The 21141-nt window shown below is 33.6% G+C and overlaps 1 protein-coding gene and 1 long non-coding RNA gene across 12 annotated transcripts in view; one reads left to right on the top strand and one right to left on the bottom strand.

Moving 5' to 3' along the window:
* LOC128861567 (transcription factor mef2A) overlaps nucleotides 1-1386 on the top strand; it is a 77377-nt gene extending 75991 nt beyond the window's left edge. For all 11 annotated transcript variants that reach the window (XM_054099804.1, XM_054099803.1, XM_054099802.1 and 8 more), the window contains one exon: nucleotides 11-1386. In XM_054099804.1, the coding sequence (XP_053955779.1) occupies nucleotides 11-97 (87 nt within the window). In that variant the 3' untranslated portion in view covers nucleotides 98-1386. The remainder of the gene's footprint in view (nucleotides 1-10) is intronic.
* Nucleotides 1387-12126: 10740 nt separating this feature from the next.
* On the bottom strand, nucleotides 12127-18351 carry LOC128861568 (uncharacterized). The gene is made up of 3 exons (XR_008454388.1): nucleotides 17872-18351; nucleotides 12740-13120; nucleotides 12127-12481 (listed from the first exon to the last, which is right to left on the bottom strand). It is a non-coding gene; the product is annotated as an uncharacterized LOC128861568 (long non-coding RNA).
* Nucleotides 18352-21141: the final 2790 nt, after the last annotated feature.

Raw genomic sequence — 21141 nt, 5'->3', positions numbered from 1 at the left:
ATTTATTCAGAATGCGACATTACATTCAGAAGTGGAACAGTTGAAACAGGAAAATTTGGACTTGCGTGCGCGTCTCTCAAAATTCCAAGATGTGTAATGTTAAGAAGTACCACCCAACTATACTATATAAATATGTATATCACCTCCAAAAACACAACCACCAGTCTTAGATGCAACCAACCAGGCAATTTAATATGAAACAAATATATTAAAGCAAATCAACAGTTATTCATGGAGCGACAAAGGATCTGAAGATCAGACATGCATACATATGTATGTGTATGTATGCAAGCATGATCCTGTGTGCAGCTTACAGCATGAAACGGAAGAAAAAACTCATGATACATTTTTCACACACAAACACATGCAAATACACCAAGTAAAAAGCATCCACATAAATTTACAGACATTAAGGAATTACTTGCAGCTTATTATTGAACCAGCGACAAAAAGGAAATTCTTAATTTACTTTTAAATAAAATAGATAAAAAACAACTACAAAATAAGCCTACAAATAACGTAAAGTAACAAAAAATATATATGAAAAGGAAGCAACAACAACAATTAGCACCCTCAAGAAGGTGTCAAGAAGGGAGGAGAAGAGTAAAAGCAAAAGAAGCATTAAATATACAAACTAAAAATACATTTAAACCGAAAAAAATCAAAGCAAAAACAAAGTAAAATTCCTACAGAAATCTTAAAATAGTGCTGACACAAAACCAACGGGGGTCAAAGCAAAACAACAGAACCACAATAGATAAAAATCAATAGAGAAGAAAAAACACAATGTGAAGAGCAGCGCGGTGGCTGGTATCTGGGAGGCAGACGAATCTTGCAATATACTCACGTTGTGCAGCAGCGGGATATTAGTGCGTCTACAAGATCACAGCAACAATAAATAGAGAAAAAGCACGAAGTGACTGCAAAATTGGCTAATAACTCGATAAAATATTGGGTTTGTTCAACACTGAAAAAACAAAAACATACAAGCAAGCACGCATGCATACATATACAAGTATATGTAGATGTATTACTATACACACATACATACATAATTTATATACAAAGGAAACGCATACATGCAAGCATAGAAATGAAACTATTCAAGTTATACAGCATACACATACACACACGTATGCGTACGAAGGCAATTTATGTGCGTATGTTTAAGCAGCGATTTAGGTAATAATACATACATACACACATACATACATGCATGTGTATATGTAAGGCGAAAATTTCGCAAACAAAAGTTATATTATTGTAAAAAAATTATTGTTAAAAACAACTGAATGGTGAAGAAACTGCTTACGACATTTAGACTAAACTAATCTTATTATAAAATAGTTGAATAAAGTTACAAATGAAAAACAAAAAAAAAAAAAACAATGAAAAAACCATGTGAAATATAGAAAGAATAGCAAAACTCATTAAAAAAATTGCTTGTAGATACACACACAAATCCACACACACGCATACATACAGGATCAAAAAATGTAGTTGCATTTAAAATACAGCCTAAACAGATTAATAGCAAAAGCAATAGTTGCACAAAGTTGCCAGCAACATCAGCAAACAAGTTGAGTAAGCATGCTGCTGCAGCATGTTGCGGCGAACGACAGGTTGCCGGGCATTAAGAGCCATATAGACAATGCGAAGAGCTGCCTATTTGACTTTTATGTGATTTCAAATTTGGTACGGCAAAGTAGGGGGACTGATCAAAATACACAATACAAAAAAGCCGGAATGCAAGACTTTTTGTAATTCTGCCGTGACGTAGATTTTGGATTAGCTATTAGTTATAATTGATTTAAAGCTGCCGAAATAGCGAACGTTTGTTAAAAGCGCGAAATAAAAAGTCAGTTTAAGAAGAAAAAATGTTACAAGAAAATATAAGCCAGCTGAGCTGAACAAGAGCTTCAAATTCAGTGAGAACTCAATAACTGCTGTGTTCTCTCATTCTTATTATCAAAACATGTGCATTCCCCCGTACAAAGTTTTCAGCAAATGAAATGAAGCAAACTCTTTAGAAAATGCAAATCGATTGGATTTTGAAATCAACATTTGATAGGTAGCTAGATTAAATGGTTGACGTATACTAGTCTGACACTCCCCAAGCAGCACTAAAGCGCAGTTTTGATAACATTATGCTTGACCACATCTGGCATATATCTACAGCCTACCAGCGCTGTTGATATAATGATGTTGGTGTGCGCCGACGGTTGATGGGATTTAGGTTAGAGCACTTTCCCAGGCTGTCGAAGATAGGATCACCCAGAGCACACCTTAAACGTCTAGCTGCCAATTCGGACATTTATAGAGAAAGTGCTCAACAGTCTCCTTCTCTGAAAGGTTCTCACAGCTTCTGCATTTTCTTTTGCTTAAAGTTTAATTTGTACAACAAAAACATGCTTTATATTACCAGCTTGAATATTTCGAAAAACATTTCTGAACGATATGTGAGCCGCTCTTTTCTTCTATGTACAATAACTAAAAACAGATTTTTGAAACACAAAAAAAATACAAAAAGGGAATTTCCTTTAAGCTCCATATACATATGTATTTTGAGAACTCGCCTAGACCAAGTTTTATTTATTAAATAGTAATAATTAAATTTTTTAAGACTTTTTTGAAGAAACTTCTGTACAGAGTTATTAATGTATTTGTAAAGAAGTTGTATTTCCCAACATTAATTTGCTTTTGCGATCCAGACTTAATTCCCGTACAAAAAATATTTTTAGAAAATACCAGCAGAAATCAAACAGTATGCTTCTCCACACACCTAAGCATAAATTAGCAACAACAGTTGAGTTCTCAGCGGTTGTGATCCCAAGCTGAGCTGAAATTTTTAATTTACAAAACAAAAACAGCGATTTGAACACGTTTAAAGGCTTACGAAACTTATGTACTGTACTTTTCATCATTTGCTTACAAGCCTGTTAGTTTGTAATTTTATAAATATTAAAGGGCCTTTATTTTATTTTTTACAATAATTTTTTTATAAATTTTTTTTTTTTTTTCTTTTATATGCACTTTTAGCGCTATTTTTCCAATCCCTTTGAATTGATTGGTCATTATGCACCAAAATATTTGCACTGGCATACGATCCAACCAACTATTCGTTACAGCAATGCAATCAGTCACATACTCAGTCGTCACTGCCTCGTCGTCAACATGTTGCTGCGCACTCAGTTCGTTTGCTCTATGTCTCTCTCCGCTCAAATTGGCATGGTTGCTGGCAACATTTGTTTATAATCACACGCGCCATTGTGGTGAAATGATTCATTACCACTACTACCAGTGCATAGATAAAACAAGCGAGCAAAGAGAACTCTTCGATCGAAAGGCAAACGATTTAAAATTAAAAAACAAGAAACTAAATTGTATGAAGCAGTGAAAATGATTATTAGTGACTTGAAAGGCAAAAACAAAAAAATGAAAATCGAATGAAATGAAGAAACTTAAATAAAATGAAAATTGTGTACCTAAGTTTATAATTAGCTGTAAACACCTAAGAGTATCCTTAGAAATTGTGTACATTGCCTAACTTATCAAGAATGAAATTAATTTGCATTAATACCAAAATGATAGTGGAATCGTCAGGAGAGGAAATCATGGCAAGGGAATGTGCTTCAAACATGATCAGCAAATCAGCTGACCAAATTTATATGATTTACATTTGAAATTTTATGACTTTGGTTAAGTAAATCCAACCAGTTGCCCTGCATGAAATTGGTACTCACAACTTCAAGATGACAAAATCACTGTGGCTGGAGAAGCTTTTATTCAACTATATTAGCGGAATTCCGTGAACTCGTTGCTGCTGCTGATTAATTTAAATTTAAGCTAGAACATCTGCAGTGTTAGAGAGCCTTACTGTGGCACAGATCTGATCTGATGTCCCAACTGGCTGCCTTGCGCTACCCCTAGAGGATATTTTTCTTTGAAGCGCGAAAATCGACTTTTGTGTTTGCTTTGCTCCTTTGTGCTTCCTTATGTTGCTTTATTAATCAATTATCCATTAGCAATTACCACATAAAAAAATTGACTTATAGTGTAGTAACTGATAATTTAAATAAAATACGCTTTAATTTGATGCAAATTAAATTGAATCGTTTTTTGCGAGTGTACATTCATACATATATATTCATACAAAGAAAGAAAAAAAACAAAAACAATGATTTTTTTTATAAAATTTAACGTTGATTAATTTATGTGTAGTAGTAAAAGTTCTTAGTAGTAACAGTTTTTTTTTTGTGTTTTTGTTATTATTGTTTAAAACTTGTTAATACTAATCGCAATAATGATAATTATTTTGAGTGAAATACAGTTATTGTAAAATACAAAAAAAACAGAAACCTTAAAAAAGTGTGTTTAGCGTGCGGAGTGGAAGTGTTTACTACTTTTTCTTTCACATTTTTTCGAAAAAAAAACATGCTTCTATGGAAAATATTAATAATATATCACAGAGTGTACCTAAGCAGCACCTTTACGACAGCAATACCGTAATTAGTTGATTTTTTGACAATGCAATGCAGTAGGATCTGCCTGCAACAAGCAAATATGTCAGGCAGGGGTGGTAATCATTATCAGCTAAGAAATAAAATTTTAATGTGATTTTCTTTCTTCTTTTCTTAATTAGGTTTTTTTGCTCAATTTTAATGATTACTTTTTTTTGTCTATTTTGGAGATTTGGATGATTACTTTTTTTGTCTATTTTGGAGATTTATATGATTACTTTTTTTGTCTATTTTGGAGACTTGGATGATTACTTTTTTTGTCTATTTTGGAGATTTGGATGATTACTTTTTTTGTGTATTTTGGAAATTTGGATAATTACTTTTTTTGTCTATTTTGGCGATTTCCCATACCTTTTTAATTAAAAAAAAATTTTTTTTTTGCTCGAAATTAATTTTAAATTTTTTTTTTGCTCGAAAATTAATTATTTTTTATTCCTTTCCTTCCTAAATTTTTTGTTTACTTGAACCATTTACCTACCTAAGTTAAAATTAATTTTTGGTTTTATTCTCTACACGTTTTTTAGCTCAAAATATTTCTTTCATATTTTTTTTAATTCTTTCTAACCTAAATTTTAAATATTTTTTAACTCAAAAATAGTGATTATTCTTTTTTTAATTTTTTTTAATTTGTTTCACTTCTTAATTTTTATGTTTTTCAACTCAGGAACTGTGAGCGCCTTTTTTATCTTTTATTTATTAATTTTTTTTCGTTTTTTATATTTTCTTTACTCTTTTTTAATTTGTTTCACTTCTTACTTTTTATTTTTTTCGGCTCTGAAATTGTAACCGCCTTCCTTATCTTTTATTTATTTATTTTTCTTTTCTTTATATTTTCTTTACTCAAATTTTAATTATTTTTAACTCAAAAATAGTGATTATTCTTTTTTTTAATTTTTTTTAATTTGTTTCACTTCTTAATATTAATTTTTTTCGGCTCTGAAGTTGTAACCGCCTTTTTTATCTCTTATTTGTTATTATTTTTTTTCTTTTTTTATATTTATTTAACTCAAATTTTAATAATTTTTAACTCAAAAATAGTAATTATTTTTTTTTTGTTATTTTTTTAATTTGTTTCACTTCTTAATTTTTATTTTTTTCGGCTCTGAAATTGTAACCACCTTTTTTATCTTTTATTTATTAATTTTTTTTTCTTTTTTTATATTTTTTTTTACTCAAATTTTAATTATTTTTTAACTCGAAAATAGTGATTATTCTTTTTTTTAATTTTTTTAAATTTGTTTCACTTCTTAATTTTTATGTTTTTCAACTCAGGAATTGTGAGCGCCTTTTTTATCTTTTATTAATTTTTTTTCTTTTTTGTATTTTGTTTACTCAAATAAATAATTTTTGATAGTTTTCTGTTGCCAAATTTTCATTTGTTGAATACTAATTATTAATTAATTTTTTTTTCATCTTAAATTTTTTTTATAATTTTAGTTAATTTTTTTGCTCGAAAATTAATTAATTTTTATTCTTCTCCTTCTTAACTTTTTTCTGTTTAGCTAAAAATATTATTTCGTTTTATGCTCTACTTAGTGTTTAGCTCAAAATATTGGTTGGTTGGTTGGTTTAAGGGTGACTTCGCATCGGAGTGCCACATAGACCAGAAGTTGGGTCCGTTGTGTTGCCCTAGAGCTCATTATATTATATGATTTCCCCATCTAACCGAGCTCAAAATATTCCTTTCATATTTTTTTAACTCTTTCTACCTAAGTTGTAATTATTTTTTACCTCAAAAATACAAATTAATATTCTTTTAATTTATTCTTAATTTTCACTTCTTAATTTTTATGTTTTTCAACTCAGGAAGTGTAAGCGCCGTTGTTAATTATTTTTTGATTAATAATTTATTCTTTTCTTGTTTTTTTTTTTACTCAAAGAAATAATTTATGAAATTTGTTTGGCTTTTTAATTTCCATATTTATGTTTGCTCAAAGTAGATACCTATGAAATGAGACTTTCAGCTATTAGTCCATAGATGTCGCTAGGAGTATTTTTATATGTTAATTATTGATTATATTTTTTTCTTCTTAAATTTTGCTCATAATTTAATGAAATTTTTTTTATTTGGTTAGTAATTTTTTTCGATTTTCTCACTCCTTAATTTTTAATTTTTTTTCTTTGCCTTCTTATTTTGTTTTTGACCGAAATATACATCACTCATTTCCTGCAGAGTGTCATAATCCAAAAAATTATTTATTATTATTTCGAAGAGTTAATTTGTACAAATGGCCTCGAACTTTTTTTTCATGCTGCGTCAAAAATTCTTGGCGATATCTATTCAAAATTAATACTTGAAAATATGTCTTTACTTACACATATTATATTTAGGTAAGCATAGGCAAGTGGGTTTTTGAAGCCGTTTGCTCATTTTGGTTGCTTCTATTATGACACTGTTGAAGTAAGTGAGCGATTATGGTAAATATTGCAAATTTTCATTTCCCAATTTATTTTAGCAAACGAAGTCTAGACTTAAAATATGATATAACCGAGCATAGCCTTTATGGTCACCACCAAGTATAGCAATTTTATATACAGCCAAAAAAAAAAAGAAGTAAAAGCATTCAAAAAATTAAGTAAAAGCATTCAAATTTTCATATCAAATTATTTGTATTTAAAACTTAACAAATTCAATTTATTCCTTTGAATTTCAAATGAAAATTAAAATCCTTAATTTTCTTGTTAAAAGCAATAAGCATAAAAGTGAATTATAAAATCTTGAGCAAAAAAAGTTAATTCAAATTAAAAAGTTAGTTGTTATTATTTGTAAGCAAAAAAATAAATTTCGTTGCATGTTTCAGTAGGATTGTGATATGTATGTTTATGTAGTCGTGTAATAGTAGTTTTGCAAATTTTAGCACATTTTCATTCTTTTTATAAATCTTAAGAAATAATTAATATTTTCCGTCCCTGACTGCCGCGCAAAACTGTGTATCGGAAACCCCTAGTGCCACTAACACTTTTCAAACTTATTACAGTTCAAATATTTGAGCATCTTTAAAGCACTTTTTCAACAATGCAAGTGACGTGAGAGCATTTGGCATGCTTTTGTTGGTGCTTTTCAGCTCGCTCAATGAGGATATTCACCGCAGGCAACTGTGGATATGATATTAACAGCGCTTAAGTTAAAAGTTATACCAGAGAATGTTAATGACTTGACATCAATTCTCGGCGCCAAAATTTGTTTTCCAAATTTTTTTTTAATTTATTCTTTTTTTAATGTAATCAAAAAAATTTTGTGTAATAACATTTACGTATTCGCTTATTATTTCAAAAGTAACAAAATAGTAAAAAAATAAGCAGTCGCAAAAATAAACGCACCGTGTATTTTTCCTCGCCACATGTTAGACTCGATATCAATTCCCGGCGCCAAGTTTTAAAATTTTTTTTTTTTAATTTTTTTTTAATATTATATTTTTCTTTTTTAAATAAACGAAAAAAAATTTGTGTAATAAATTTTACGTATTTCGCTTATTATTTCAAAAATACGAAAATAGTAAAAATTTAATTGGTCTAATGTCGAGGTGAGAAATGTATTGTGTGTTGAGGTGAAAGGAAAAACTCAGTGTAGTGTCTATAAAGTCGATGTTCCAAAATCCCTTACCACAAATCTTTCAAATCTCAATTGTACAAAAAAAAGTTAACAGTAACATTTGCACCTTCTCATTCCATTAACATTCTCTGGTACTACCTAGCAGACCGTTGTTCGGCTAAATTTTGTGCAACACAAAACGACTGACGTAGAATGCAAAATTCCCCTAAAAAAATTTTTTTTTTCACCATACCTAACGAGTTAAACCATATCTATCAGCCTTGTGTACGAGTACGAGCCAAAGAGAGAGTGGCTATTCCTCTTTTATGCAAGCCACCTTTACTGATACTTACCGATTTTTTAGTTTTGGAATTAAATTTCTTTGAACGAGGGATGGCTTGTTTTTCATTGGGGGCTATGCACAGCGAAATTCATAATGATTACCACCACCAGCCTATTTACTACTTACTCACGCTGCTGACAATGCAGTTACTCGCTGTTTTAATTTCAAAGTTTACTTGCTTTGTGCTTTGCTTCTTGAGAATATAGTAACGGAAGGCAAATAAAAGAGCGCAATAAAGCTTGTGGGTTATCATATAATTTCAAGTATGACAAAAAATGAAAGCAAAACTTGCTAGTGATGTTAAATGATGAGCTAAATTCCTTGAATGCCTTAAGTGAAACGCGGAAAAATTATTTAAAATATTTAACTGCAAACTTTAGAATACCGAACTGCTTACTTTGTTTTTGAAAAATATGAACTTTTTTAAACACTTCAGCCAACTCATGTATGTATGTAGGTGTGTGCTCGAGTAAAAGCTAGCCTGGTATTTGTTGTGTTCTTAAGGCGCATATGCATTTGCGCTACAATTGAATGCAAAAAAAAAATGCTCATTCGTAAATGCCTTGAAAGGAAGGCAATGAAAAAGTGAAATTATGCGCAACTATTTTTCATAATCAATAAAAAAAAGGTGAAATTATGCGCGACTATTTTTCATAATCATTAAAAAAAAAGGTGAATTTATGCGCAACTATTTTTCATAATCAATAAAAAAATGGTGTATTTTTGTCCATTTATTTTTCGTAAGCGCAGATGCATATAAACTGCGCCTCAGACAAATTAGCAGCGCAAATGCATGCGCGCGTAAAAAAACACAGCTACTTGGATATATTTACTTCTCAAGCCTATTTGCAGAAATCGCATGATATTTAAGAAAACTTTGTTTTTTAACTTTAACTCCACTCAAACATTTTGAAACTCTCGCCTAATTCTTAAACTGTTGTTTGCGCACACTCTGCGTAAACAGGCGCAGCTTTCAAAAGCAAAACAAAAACAAAAAAGAAAAAAACCAAATACTTAATAACTTTTTCACATGTCCAGCTCAACTAATATCAACCCAAATATGTATCTAATCTTATCTCTACGAATGTGGTATCATTTCAAACGATTATGTGAATGCCGTTGATTTCAAATCGCAAAGATTTCAAAGCTGTTTTTCAGCTAACCGTTAGTAGTGTAGTTAATTTACTTTACACATTTTTTTTTAAATAACTGATTTCATTATGATGAATTTGATCACTTTGAAGTCAAGTTTGTATATTTTTTATTATTGTAAAGCATTCATTTTTTGGTGTAGTAGCTACATGAATTTTAGTTGAATAGTACGCCTACCTACCTTACTATTTTTACAAGCTTAACAAAATAAATTTAAAATAATTTGTATTTTAGACCCAATTAAAAAACACTTAAAAAAACCATAAAAAGTTTACATAAAATTTATATAAGTTTGCTTAAGTTTTGAGTAAATTCGGATTTTCAAAGTTAAAATATAAATAATTTTCACTTTCTTTTGTCATTTGCTTCGTTTAATTGCATATGCAACTACTTTTAATAAAATTAAAAAAAAAATTAAATAAATAAATAAATAAGTAATGCAAAAAATGCAGTTATGTTATTCAAGTTTTTTAGTTTCTAAGTTAATTACGGTAAAAAAAAAATTTCCGATTATTTATTTTATAGAAAATTGTAAAATAGTGTTTGATTAATATTATTATTTACAAGGTTCGCATTGTACTAAAATGAAAAAAAAAAATAAAATAAAATAAATAAACTGGATAGCGCAGTTAGCACTTTTTGTTGCCCACAAACTGTAAGAAAAAAAGATGAATTACATTTGAGAGAAATAAAAGCACTTTTAATTGAGTAAAAAAAATGTTTAGTTTTTTTTATTATTATTTTTCTGTTCCGAAAACAGCCGCATGCGACAACAACGCCGATTCTTTGCTTTCATTTAGTTCGTTGATGTATTTTTTTTTATTATTTCATACTTCAGATTTCAGATCTTTTTTCTTTGCATCAAAAGTTTTTTTAGTTGCATGAGAACAATCGATAGCGTTAACAATGATTTGACAGAGGAGAATGACAAGAAAGTTAAGGGTGAACGATATGAAGTGTTACCTATTCAAAACACCATAACTTTATTGTGTGAAATTACGAGGGCGGATCAATAAGTCCGTGACTTTTTGTATTTCTGACCTCTTTACTGAAAAAAGAAATACTGCTTCTGTCAACAGGCATCTGTCAGTTGACTCCTGTCAAAATTTGAACGTGCTGCGTGAGTTAGTTTGTGGTTTACAGCTACCTTTATCAGACTACCCAGTAATCACGGACTTATTGACTCGCCCTCGTAGTTTTTATTGGTTTCAAAGACAAAATTGTTCAAAAATGATTACAATTTTAAAATATATTCACTTTAACTCGATATGACACCTTTTGCCTTGACTATGGCCTTCAAACGGTCAAAAAATGAGTTGCATGCTGCACGAATGTGATCTTGAGGTATTTTGGCCCATTCTCGTATGATCGCTTTTTTCAGCGCATCCATACAGGCATATTTTTTAGTCCTCACCTTGCTCTCCAAAATGGACCTGACGGAGTAGTCCATCTTATTTGCGTCTGGCGAATGCGAAAGCCATTGTGTGGACGAAATGAAGTGTGGCACATGATTTTTTAACTATTCTTGGTTCAGACGAGCTGTATGAGACGGTGCCGAGTCCTGTTGGAACGTCCATGGTCTACGACCGAAATGTTTGCGTGGCTCCACGGCTCTAAACCAGGTTCTAAAACATTTTCCCCATAATAAGTCGCATTCACTTTGACACCAGGCTCGATAAAAACGCAGCGGTCACTGCGGCCCAAACCATTACTTGCGATGGGAAATTGCTTCGAGTGACCATACGTAGGCTCAAATTCTCGTATGAGCGTTCAGTCAAGTAAACACGATCGTTTTGAGTGTTTATGAACTGCTCAATTGGGAAATTTTTTTCATCAGAAATCACAATGTTAGGAAAATCGCCACGTTCGTGCAAGCGCAACAACTCCTTTGCTCTTTTGCACCGAACTTTTGTTTGCTGGGGTGAAAGATCGTGTGCTTCTTGGAACTAGTAAGCCTTGAGCTTGAGCTCATTTTTCAATATGCGTCGAATGCTGTCTTGCGATATTTTCAGTTCTTTGGCCATTTTTCTTCTACTTCGACGTGGATTTCGTTCAAGTGGAGCCTTCACTTTCCTAACCATTTCTGGCGTTGTTGCGGGTTTTTTTTTTGGTCCCCCTCCTTAGCGTTTTGCAATGCTACCAGTTTCATTGTAACGTTTTATGGTGCGATAAACACAAACATTTTATTCTGTTTGAGGTGACTGAGCTCACGAACAGTGGCTGATTGTGATTTTCCAGCCAAATATAACGCAATCACACTATTACGTTTGAGTTCTATCACAGAAAAACAAAATTCAACAAAACTGAGACGCATATGCTTTTGATGGCTTATAAACAATATATTGAACTGTCATTAGAATAATTTTGACGTTTTACAGATACAAGCAGTGTGAGGTTGGTAACACTTGATATCGTTCACCCTGTATATTGACATTTCTGTTCACTAAGGTCCGAATAACGATTTCAAGTATCGCAAATTTGCTTTGGAACAAAAAAAAACCTAAATCGGTTTGCGAACTTCATAGAGCACTTGCGGCATTATCGGGCCTTATATCTTTCGACCTGAGGAAACAGCTGCCGCTACGGTGAACTGACTTGATTTTTGTTTCCAAAAAGTAATCAGCTCAACATCGTCGGTATTTGGTTCCAACCGGACAGTGCAACTTGCGAAATAGCGCGCTTAACAGTCAATTTATGGGGTTAGAGGTAGTCAGAGGTTGAACGATGATTTTCAAAAATTTTTATATTTGCTAGTCAATTACTTTATTTTACAAAAATAAAAACATAGCATTAATACATCATATTTCGGCTGGACTTTAGCAAAATTTCAAAAAAAAAAAAAAATTAGTAATTGCAAAAGTTAGCGCTGTTTTTGTGGAGTCCGTTTCTCCAGAAGTCCCTTGCGGTGATCAAGACAAGTCCTTGGAGATTCATCTAAAATCAAGCGGACAAGAGAAATAAGCTTTCTTAATAGATAATCTTGTGACTGATCGCAGCTTTTTTCTCAAAATTAACAATTTTTCAGATTTTCTAGAAAAAAACCGATAATTAATAGTTTAAAAAAAATCGAAATTTTCGAAAAAAAATCCTTTGATCAGGCACGAGTTTTTTATGTTTTTCAAAAGCAGTACAAATTTTATTAAAATCTACCAAGCGGTGTTTAAGTTACAGTGATCACCAGTTTTTTGTTACCTTTATGCCCTCCATCCTTTGCTTGTCTGTTTATACATTGCAGCTTTGTAGTTTACAAATGTCAAAGATGTCAAAAATTATAAATTATCCTTCATTCACAGCATTACAACGCGGGATGCGTCAAAACTTCCTTCACAAAACTCCTCCAAAGTGTTCTATCGCTGGCTTCTCCTTCGTAGTTGCGAATTGCCATTGTTGTGAGATCGCTTCCTACTGCGTCTATCCATCGGTTTGTCGGTCTTCCCTTCGCCTTCGCACCAATTATCTTTCCAGTCATGGCTTTCCTTACAGTGGATTAAATTAGCCATAGGGTGATTAATTTTGCGCCACCTTGTATATTAACGCTTTGTGCTCGCATTCAATTTGTACTTAGAAGTCGTGCTAGTCGGATTGAAAGTGGATAGTGAGAAGCAAGATTTATTAGTTTTATAAATAAATACGATAAAAAAATTAGTATGGTTCCTTGCTGTGGTGGCTGAGTGTAGACATACAACCGCAAAGCGTAAAAGTGAGATCAATGAAATTCAATGCTGACCTTATTTGATAATTTTTGTTTATTTTCTTTTAGTTTGCTTTATATGGAAATCCATGGCAGGTGGCAGATCAGTGGAAAATGGCAGGAAAATCTGATTTTTCACCAAAATGACAAGAACAAAAAAAAGGAAAATGGAAAGGAAATGGGAAATGGAAGGAAAATCTGATTTTTCACCAAAATGACAAAAACCAAAAAAAAAATTTTAATAAAAATTACCCCACCCAATTCGAGCCAAATGCATGTATAAATTTTTTTTTTAACTCTCCGTAGAAGATTTACATCAACGCAGCAAGAATATTGAAAATTTGCCGTAAAAATACATAAAATATATACACACACTGAAAATATTGATGATCTCAGATAAGTTTATACAAAATAGAGTAGATAACAAATGGAAAAATCCAAATAAATTCAAAAAAAAAAAAAAAATACTAAGCCAAAATCGCACAACACACTAAATATGTGCTTGTATTGTAGTTAGATTATGCAACCTACGATATCCTACCCACACCGCTAACAGACCACCTAGAAAATTGACTTACAAACACACACACACACACATTCACATATAACTTGTCTATAAACTAAGCACCTTCCGCCTATTGATGTCCGCGCGGAACCTTAGAATATTTTGGCTTGTTATACTTACAATTAAAAAACAAAATTAAATGAAAAAAAATGTAATAAAAATAAGTAACAGAAATGTGAACTGTCACTCAGCAAGCACGGAAGTGAGTCAACTACAGCAAAAGTAATATTGCAAATGTAAAAAAAAATTGTTTTAAAGCAAATGAATTTTAATTTAGAGCAAAGCATTCAAAGCATGCAAAGTAAAAAAAGGCAGAATTAATACCCGAATTCTTAAAAATTAAGTTGGAATTGCAAAAATTTTAAGGTGCAACAAAATTGATTTCCATATTTTTTCTGCTTAAAATGCATTGTTTTATTAGTTTGGCGGTACCAAGGCCTCTCCATATAGCAAAATTTTGTGCTAGAACAAAAAACTAAGTAGTACGGTTATGCGAAAAATTTGCTAAAAATGCAAAATGGGTAACTCTTTTAAAACGAGTATGAAGCATAAGAAATTTTTTAATCTTAAACATGGTTATTATTATTGTTAGTAAGGGATATATATAATATATATAATATAACCCTAACTTAAAATCTTAAATATAAAAAATATAATTTGTTTGTAAACCAACGTGGCTACAGACGTTCACACCTACCACCCACCTTCATGCACACCTACCAGTGCAAATAGTGAAAATGGCAGGGCAACCCAGGTCAGTTAAGTGCAAACAGTTTGACATCAAATTATGATAGGCAATTTATACAATTTGTTGTTGTGCTGCCACGATAATTCGCAAATACGATGACGCCAGACCGTTGGCACTTAAATCTGAAGAGTCCTAATAATTTCTCAGCAGCTGCTATTCGTTTATCTTTTCAGCGTTTGTGTTTTGTTTTGTTTTTTTCTGTTTGTTATCTCCTTAAATTATGCAGACCCCTGGTACACTAAGGCGAATCTATTACAGGTGATATCAGTAGATCAACTGATATTTTTTTAATTTCTTTCGCCGTGTACACGCGGCTGTAAGCACAAAATGAAATGATGAAAAGGCCTTACATTTGCACCAACGTCGTATGCTTCTACCCTCCAACCAGAGAATGTTAGTGCAACATTAACAGTAAACAGTTAACAGTTAATGTTAGTGGAACATGTTAGTGGAAAATGAACTGTTAACTGTTTACTGTTAATGTTCCACTGACATTCTCTGTTCTTCTTCTTCTTAATTGGAGCGACAACCGCTTACGCGATTTTGGCCGAGTTTAACAAAGCACGCCAGTCGTTTCATTCTCGTGCTAACCGGTGCCAATTGGATACACAAAGTGAAGCCAAATTCTCCTCCACCTGATCTTTCCAACGCAGAGGAGGCCTTCCTCTTCCTCTACTACCACCAGCTGTTTGGTACCGCATCGAGTACTTTCAGAGCCGGAGCGTTTGTATCCATTCGAACGACATGACTCAGCCAACGTAGCCGCTGGATCTTTATTCGCTGCGCTATGTCTATGTCATCGTAAAGCTCATACAGATCAGTGTCCCATCGCCTGCGTTACTCGCCGTCGCCAACATGTAAAGGTCCAAAAATCTTCCGCAGAATCTTTCTCTCAAACACTCCAAGCGTCGCCTCATCGGATGTTGTCATCGTCCACGCTTCTGCGCCATACGTTAGGACGGGCATGATGAGAGTCTTGTAGAGTGTTAGTTTCGTTCGTCGAGAGCGGACTTTACTACTCAATTTTCTGCAGTTGTTGGCAAGAGAGATTCTACGTTGGATTTCAAGGCTGGCATTGTTATCAGTGTTAATGCTGGTTCCTAAATAAACGAAGTCTTTTACAACCTCCAAATCATAACTGTCAACAGTGACGTAGGTGCCGATACGCGAGTGCGCCGACTGTTTGTTTGATGACAGGAAGTACTCCATTTTGTCCTCGTTCACCACCAGACCCATTCGCTTTGCCTCTTTATCCAGTTTGGTGAAGGCAGAACTAACAGCGCGGTTGCAAAACTGATGTTACCTGTCATGTCCGATCGACTGTCGCAAATGCTTCTCTCATTAAGCTGAAAGGAATGCACACAGCTGGTTGACCACTTTCTGTGGCCTCTGTGTACTCTGCGCAGCTGATGAAGAGGAGGATGACAAGGCGAACCACTTCCTGTGCGTCTGCCCCGCCTTCGCTCGAATTAGGTTTGAGATCTTTGGCACTGATTTGTTGGCTCCTTGGCACCACAAGATCTACTAAGATTTCTTTGGAGATCGGGTAGACTTAAAGAAAATTAAAAGGGAATCTGAGTGCAGTACAATGGACTTAATTTTGTCTGAGTGCTGCACTTGCTAGACAAAACACAAAGCTCTACTCATAATAGCAATACTCATGACAACAGTCATCCGAGCCAAAAGGCTCAAGGAATTAACAAAAGGCAAAATAGCTGGTTAGCCGGTTAAACTCCTACTTATCCAGAATTGACCCCGACATACCAAACATATGTCCAGCATGTGGAGGCACCCTGCACGACACTAACCACCTTTTCACTTGCCCCACCAAACCCACTAATCTAACACCCTCTCCCCCTCTCCCTCTGCGCACAACCTGTCGAACCAGCAAGTTTCCTGGGCCTACCTTTAGATGAGCTAGACGAAGGCGACCGGTGATTTACACTACACTGACAGGGTTTAGTATTGCTGCTGCAACAACAACACTAGTTGCACCACATTGATGGGCGAACACAAATCGTACGAGCTTTGAGGCGAAAATATCGTAAGCCGCAAAAAGGGGTTAATCAAGTCATTCAGGTAACTCTCCGGTCATTCTCGATTACCCTAAGCTATTCACCATCTCTGAAACTAGCCGTGAATGGTTTTCTTTCTGATGTGAGATCTTTCTTAAAGAAAAGTAGCGGAAAAACAACCACTTTGAGGATTAAGTAAGTATGTTTTCTGGTTAAAGAAAATATACAAAAATATTGGGTTATATAATATATTTTGAAGCATCAAATAGACATTATTTCTCAACAGTCTGAAGCAATACGTTGGCAATATAAACAAATTCAAATTCAAAATCGCCTTTTTTCTTCAACTGCTTGAAAGGCCGATGGGCTTCTTATGAAGCGTAAGGCCTGGAATAATATCTATGTATATTCATATGCAGTTGCCCTCGCCTTTTGAAGTATGAATTTACGGATTGTTCTTTAAGTTGAATTTTGTAGAAATGATGCCGTTTTCGCAAGATTTCTCGATTTTTGGCCAAAATAGTGGCTAGCAAATTTTTAATGAAAATAAAGTTTACATTGAACAATAATACGGGTCTGTGCTTCCCAGTATAATATCAGTGTAGGTCAAGTAAAGTTTTCAAATCAATCCAACCCATAATAACCTATCCGCTTGACGAACAAAACTAACACTGTAAAAGACTCTCATAATGCCCGTCCTAACGTATGGCGCAGACGCTTGGACGATGACAACATCCGATGAAGCGACGCTTGGAGTATTTGAGAGAAAGATTCTCCGTAAGATTTTTGGACCTTTGCACGTTGGCAACGGCGAATATCGCAAGCGATGGAACGATAAGCTGTATGAGCTTTACGACGACATAGACATAGCGCAGCGAATAAAGATCCAGCGGCTACGTTGGCTGGGTCATGTCGTCCGAATGGATAAAAACGCGCCGGCTTTGAAAGTATTCGATGCGGTACCAGCTGGTGGTGGCAGAGGAAGAGGAAGGCCTCCTCTGCGTTAGAAAGATCAGGTGGACTCCAATTGGCGCCGGTTAGCACGAGAAAGAAACGACTGGCGCGCTTTGGTAAACTCGGCCACAATCACGTAAGCGGTTACCGCGCCAATTAAGAAGAAGAATCTATCCGCTAAGTTTCAAAAACGTGATTTCGAAATAAGGAGTTTAAAGTCTTAGCACCGAACCACCATGACCAAATTCACCATTGAGCCCTTTGTAGGTGTTTTCTCGCTATAGAACGTGAATTGTTATTTAAGCCAAAAACAAAAAGAAAGAAACTCCTACTACGTCGCGTTATACTCACTTTTTTTAGCTCTCTCCACCTCTAAAGGACTCTTATATCGTTTGGTTCGTTGTTTGTCGCAAGTTCGGTTTTTTTTTTGCAGTTTTTGAGTTCGATCCAGTGAGACTTGCTATAAATTAGTTCAACCCTTTTTTCGGTATTTACATACGTCACTGCCCATAAAAACGAAATCGTCATCGCTTAATTCGGTTGCATTAAACTCTTTCCATACTTTTCACTAGTAGCGATCTCTGCAGCGCGTTTTAGTTTAAAATAAACAATGCTTTACTATATACATTTGACTTTGTTTTAAAAAAGTGTTTCCTAATTTTGAGAAATTTAATTGAATTGATTTTTACTGTCAGTGTTTATTTTTCTTGCTACCAACCAAGGCACATTGAACAGATAGTAGCAGTAGGGCAGCTGATTTTATTTTACTTTTTTAATTTATTTGCGCCCAAATTGTCTACCTTCTGTAATGTCTTCATACCAGTGCTGGCCAAAACTGACACAATCACAATTTTCAATTTTGCTAAATGGTGAGAGAATGAAGCGAACATCTCGCCCACACGTCTGATGCAAGCAGTGTTGCCAACGAATTTAAAAAATTATAAAGAAAAGGGAATGTTTAATATTAATGCTGAAAACAGTGAACGCCGTAAACGCAGTCCCCTGTCAGCTGTTACGATCAAACTAATGAGAACCCCATGTAAATGAAAAATTCCTTCCTTCCGTATCGTAGTATCGTAGATTTTATTTCACGATTTTTGAAAATTCCCGTAGAACCCTGTCAGCTGATTGCTCTCTCACCACACAGTGTTGCCAAGCAGTACATTTCGAAATCATTTACAAAATAAACTTAGAAAAATTATAATTTTTATTAAAATAACTTAAAATGACTGTTGAATAATGTTAATTATAGATGAATGAACTATTTGCATTTGTTGGTTTTTGGCTTTGGTTTATTAAACAATGAAAAATTGTAACTGATAACGCGGATGTGTGAAAAAGTGTGTAAGCAAAAATATCAATGGCAACATTGTGTAGATACAACCAAACACATGCGCACACAAACCGATGTATGGTGTAAATACAGGGCGTTTGCTTTTTGAACCACCTATTTTTTTGAGAATGGTAACACAAATGACATGTCAAATGTGTTCATAATTTACTTAAAGGTTTGACATTTACGAAATGGGACGCTATACGCTTGAACAAAATTGGGAAATATTGAAAACCTATTTCCAAAGTGGTGAGTCTTCTTCGTATTTTCTGATTTTCACATCGGTGGCTACGTCATTAAGCAAAATTGTCGGATTTAGGGCTCAGAAAATCCACACGTTACTGTAGAGAAGCAAATGCATCCACAACGAATCACTGTTTGGTGCGGTTTTTGATCTGGCGGCATCATCGGGCCATTTTCTTTTTTCGAAAATGAGCGAGGAGCCGCGGTTACAGAAAATGGCGAGCGTTACCGTGACATGCTCAACGAGTTCTTGTTTCCAAAAATTGAAGAGGATGACATGGACGACATTTGTTTTCGACACGACGGTGCAACTTATCACACTGCCAAAGTTACACTCGAACTTTTGGCTACCGTTTTTTAAAACCGAATAATCAACCGAAATTCCGATATCAATTGGCCGCCTCGGAGCTGTGATTTAAGCCCGTTGGACTATTTTTTGAGGGGAGCCGTTAAGGACAAATGCTATGCGAACCATCCAGAGACATTGATGCTCTAAAACACGAAATCGAAGTTGCCATTTATGGAACTGGAGCCCAAACAATCGAAACTGTGCTTCAAAATTGGGTTTATCGAATGGCCTACTGTAAAGCCAGTCGTGGCAGTCGTTGGAACGATATTATTTTTCATTCATAAATGACAATGTTCAATCTTCAAAATAAAAAAAAAAGTTTCAAAAAATATTGATTAGTTTTTTTTTATAGCCGATTCAAAAAGCAAATTTTACATGGCCCACCCTATATGTAATTAAAAGAACGCAGTTGTTCTCTATGGGAAGAGTTTTGCTCAGTTTTGTGCTCGTTAGGGGCTGCGGTAAGGGATTGCGTACGTCGGTCACTGTTTTCAGCATAAGAGATCTTATAGGTGCTCATCCGTCAGACTGTTGCTGCGTTTTGTTTGCTTCAAGTTAATGTATATATAGATGACCACGATTTCAGCGAGATAATAGCGTTGGCATCACTGCTTCATAGATTACACGAATGTGCGTGTGTGTGAAGGCAGCGCAGTTTTCTTCATATACGTGTGAGAGCAGAAGAGAAACATTTGGCACGCGTGCCTATGAAATGACCAGCTCTGCTTTACACTGTAATTTTTTGTTTAACGATTTTGAAAGCAAAAACAAAAAACATTGGTTTTGTTATTTTTGCGCTACTGTTAGTGACTATGCACTGTGCCTTGGCCACCAATACCTGTTTCCTAATGAACTTTGTGGGCTTTGTGAACTGCCTAAAAATATGCAAAGAAGTTAAAACATGGAAGAAATTAGTGTTGGTTGAGTTATTGGATATCATTTCACATTTGCTTTTTGTTTTTTTAGCAAAGTTCGCAAATCATTAGCGTTTTTAAGTAAAACTTTTCCTCTATGTATGTATGTAATAAATTAAAGCATGCGAATTAAAATTGTTAAATTATGGTATATAAATTATTATGAAATAATTCATATTAGATCTAATTGCCTTATTGTAGTTGGTTTATCCTTAACGACACAGTATTAAAAAAAAAAATTAGTAACTAAAATAAGTAACAATTAATGAACTAACAACGAGTGAATACAAAAGTTTATAATTCAGAATTTATTTACGTAGTTTTTATTTACTTAGGAAATGTTCAATTCAAGTAATATGAATTAAGAAGTATTAAAACAAAAATAATGTTCCACTAAAGTAAAGCAGTAGACTTAGTATAGAAACGATAAAACTGATCACATTACAAGACGATGGTAAATATATTTAAAAAAAAAATACCATTAAATACCAAAATAAAGTAATTTCGTAAGCTATTAAACGTGAAAAATTAAATTTTTTTTAACAATATAACTGCATATAGAACAGTAAATATATATCAGAGTACGGTTAATTTTGTTAAATAAAAATCCAAGACGCTGCAGAAAGTAGAAATCGCAGAAATTATTTATATTAACTGAACAACACAGCAAAGAAGTAGACAAGTAGTGACGTATGTATGCGTAAAGTAGATGAACCGCAGCTGCAAATAGGCAAATGTCGAGCGAAATACATAGATGCATCTGATTTAATGGAGTATTGCAA

Source organism: Anastrepha ludens, chromosome 4 (genome assembly GCF_028408465.1).
Source record: "Anastrepha ludens isolate Willacy chromosome 4, idAnaLude1.1, whole genome shotgun sequence".
In the NCBI taxonomy this organism is placed as follows: domain Eukaryota; kingdom Metazoa; phylum Arthropoda; class Insecta; order Diptera; family Tephritidae; genus Anastrepha; species Anastrepha ludens.
This window is presented reverse-complemented; position numbering and strand designations above follow the sequence as displayed.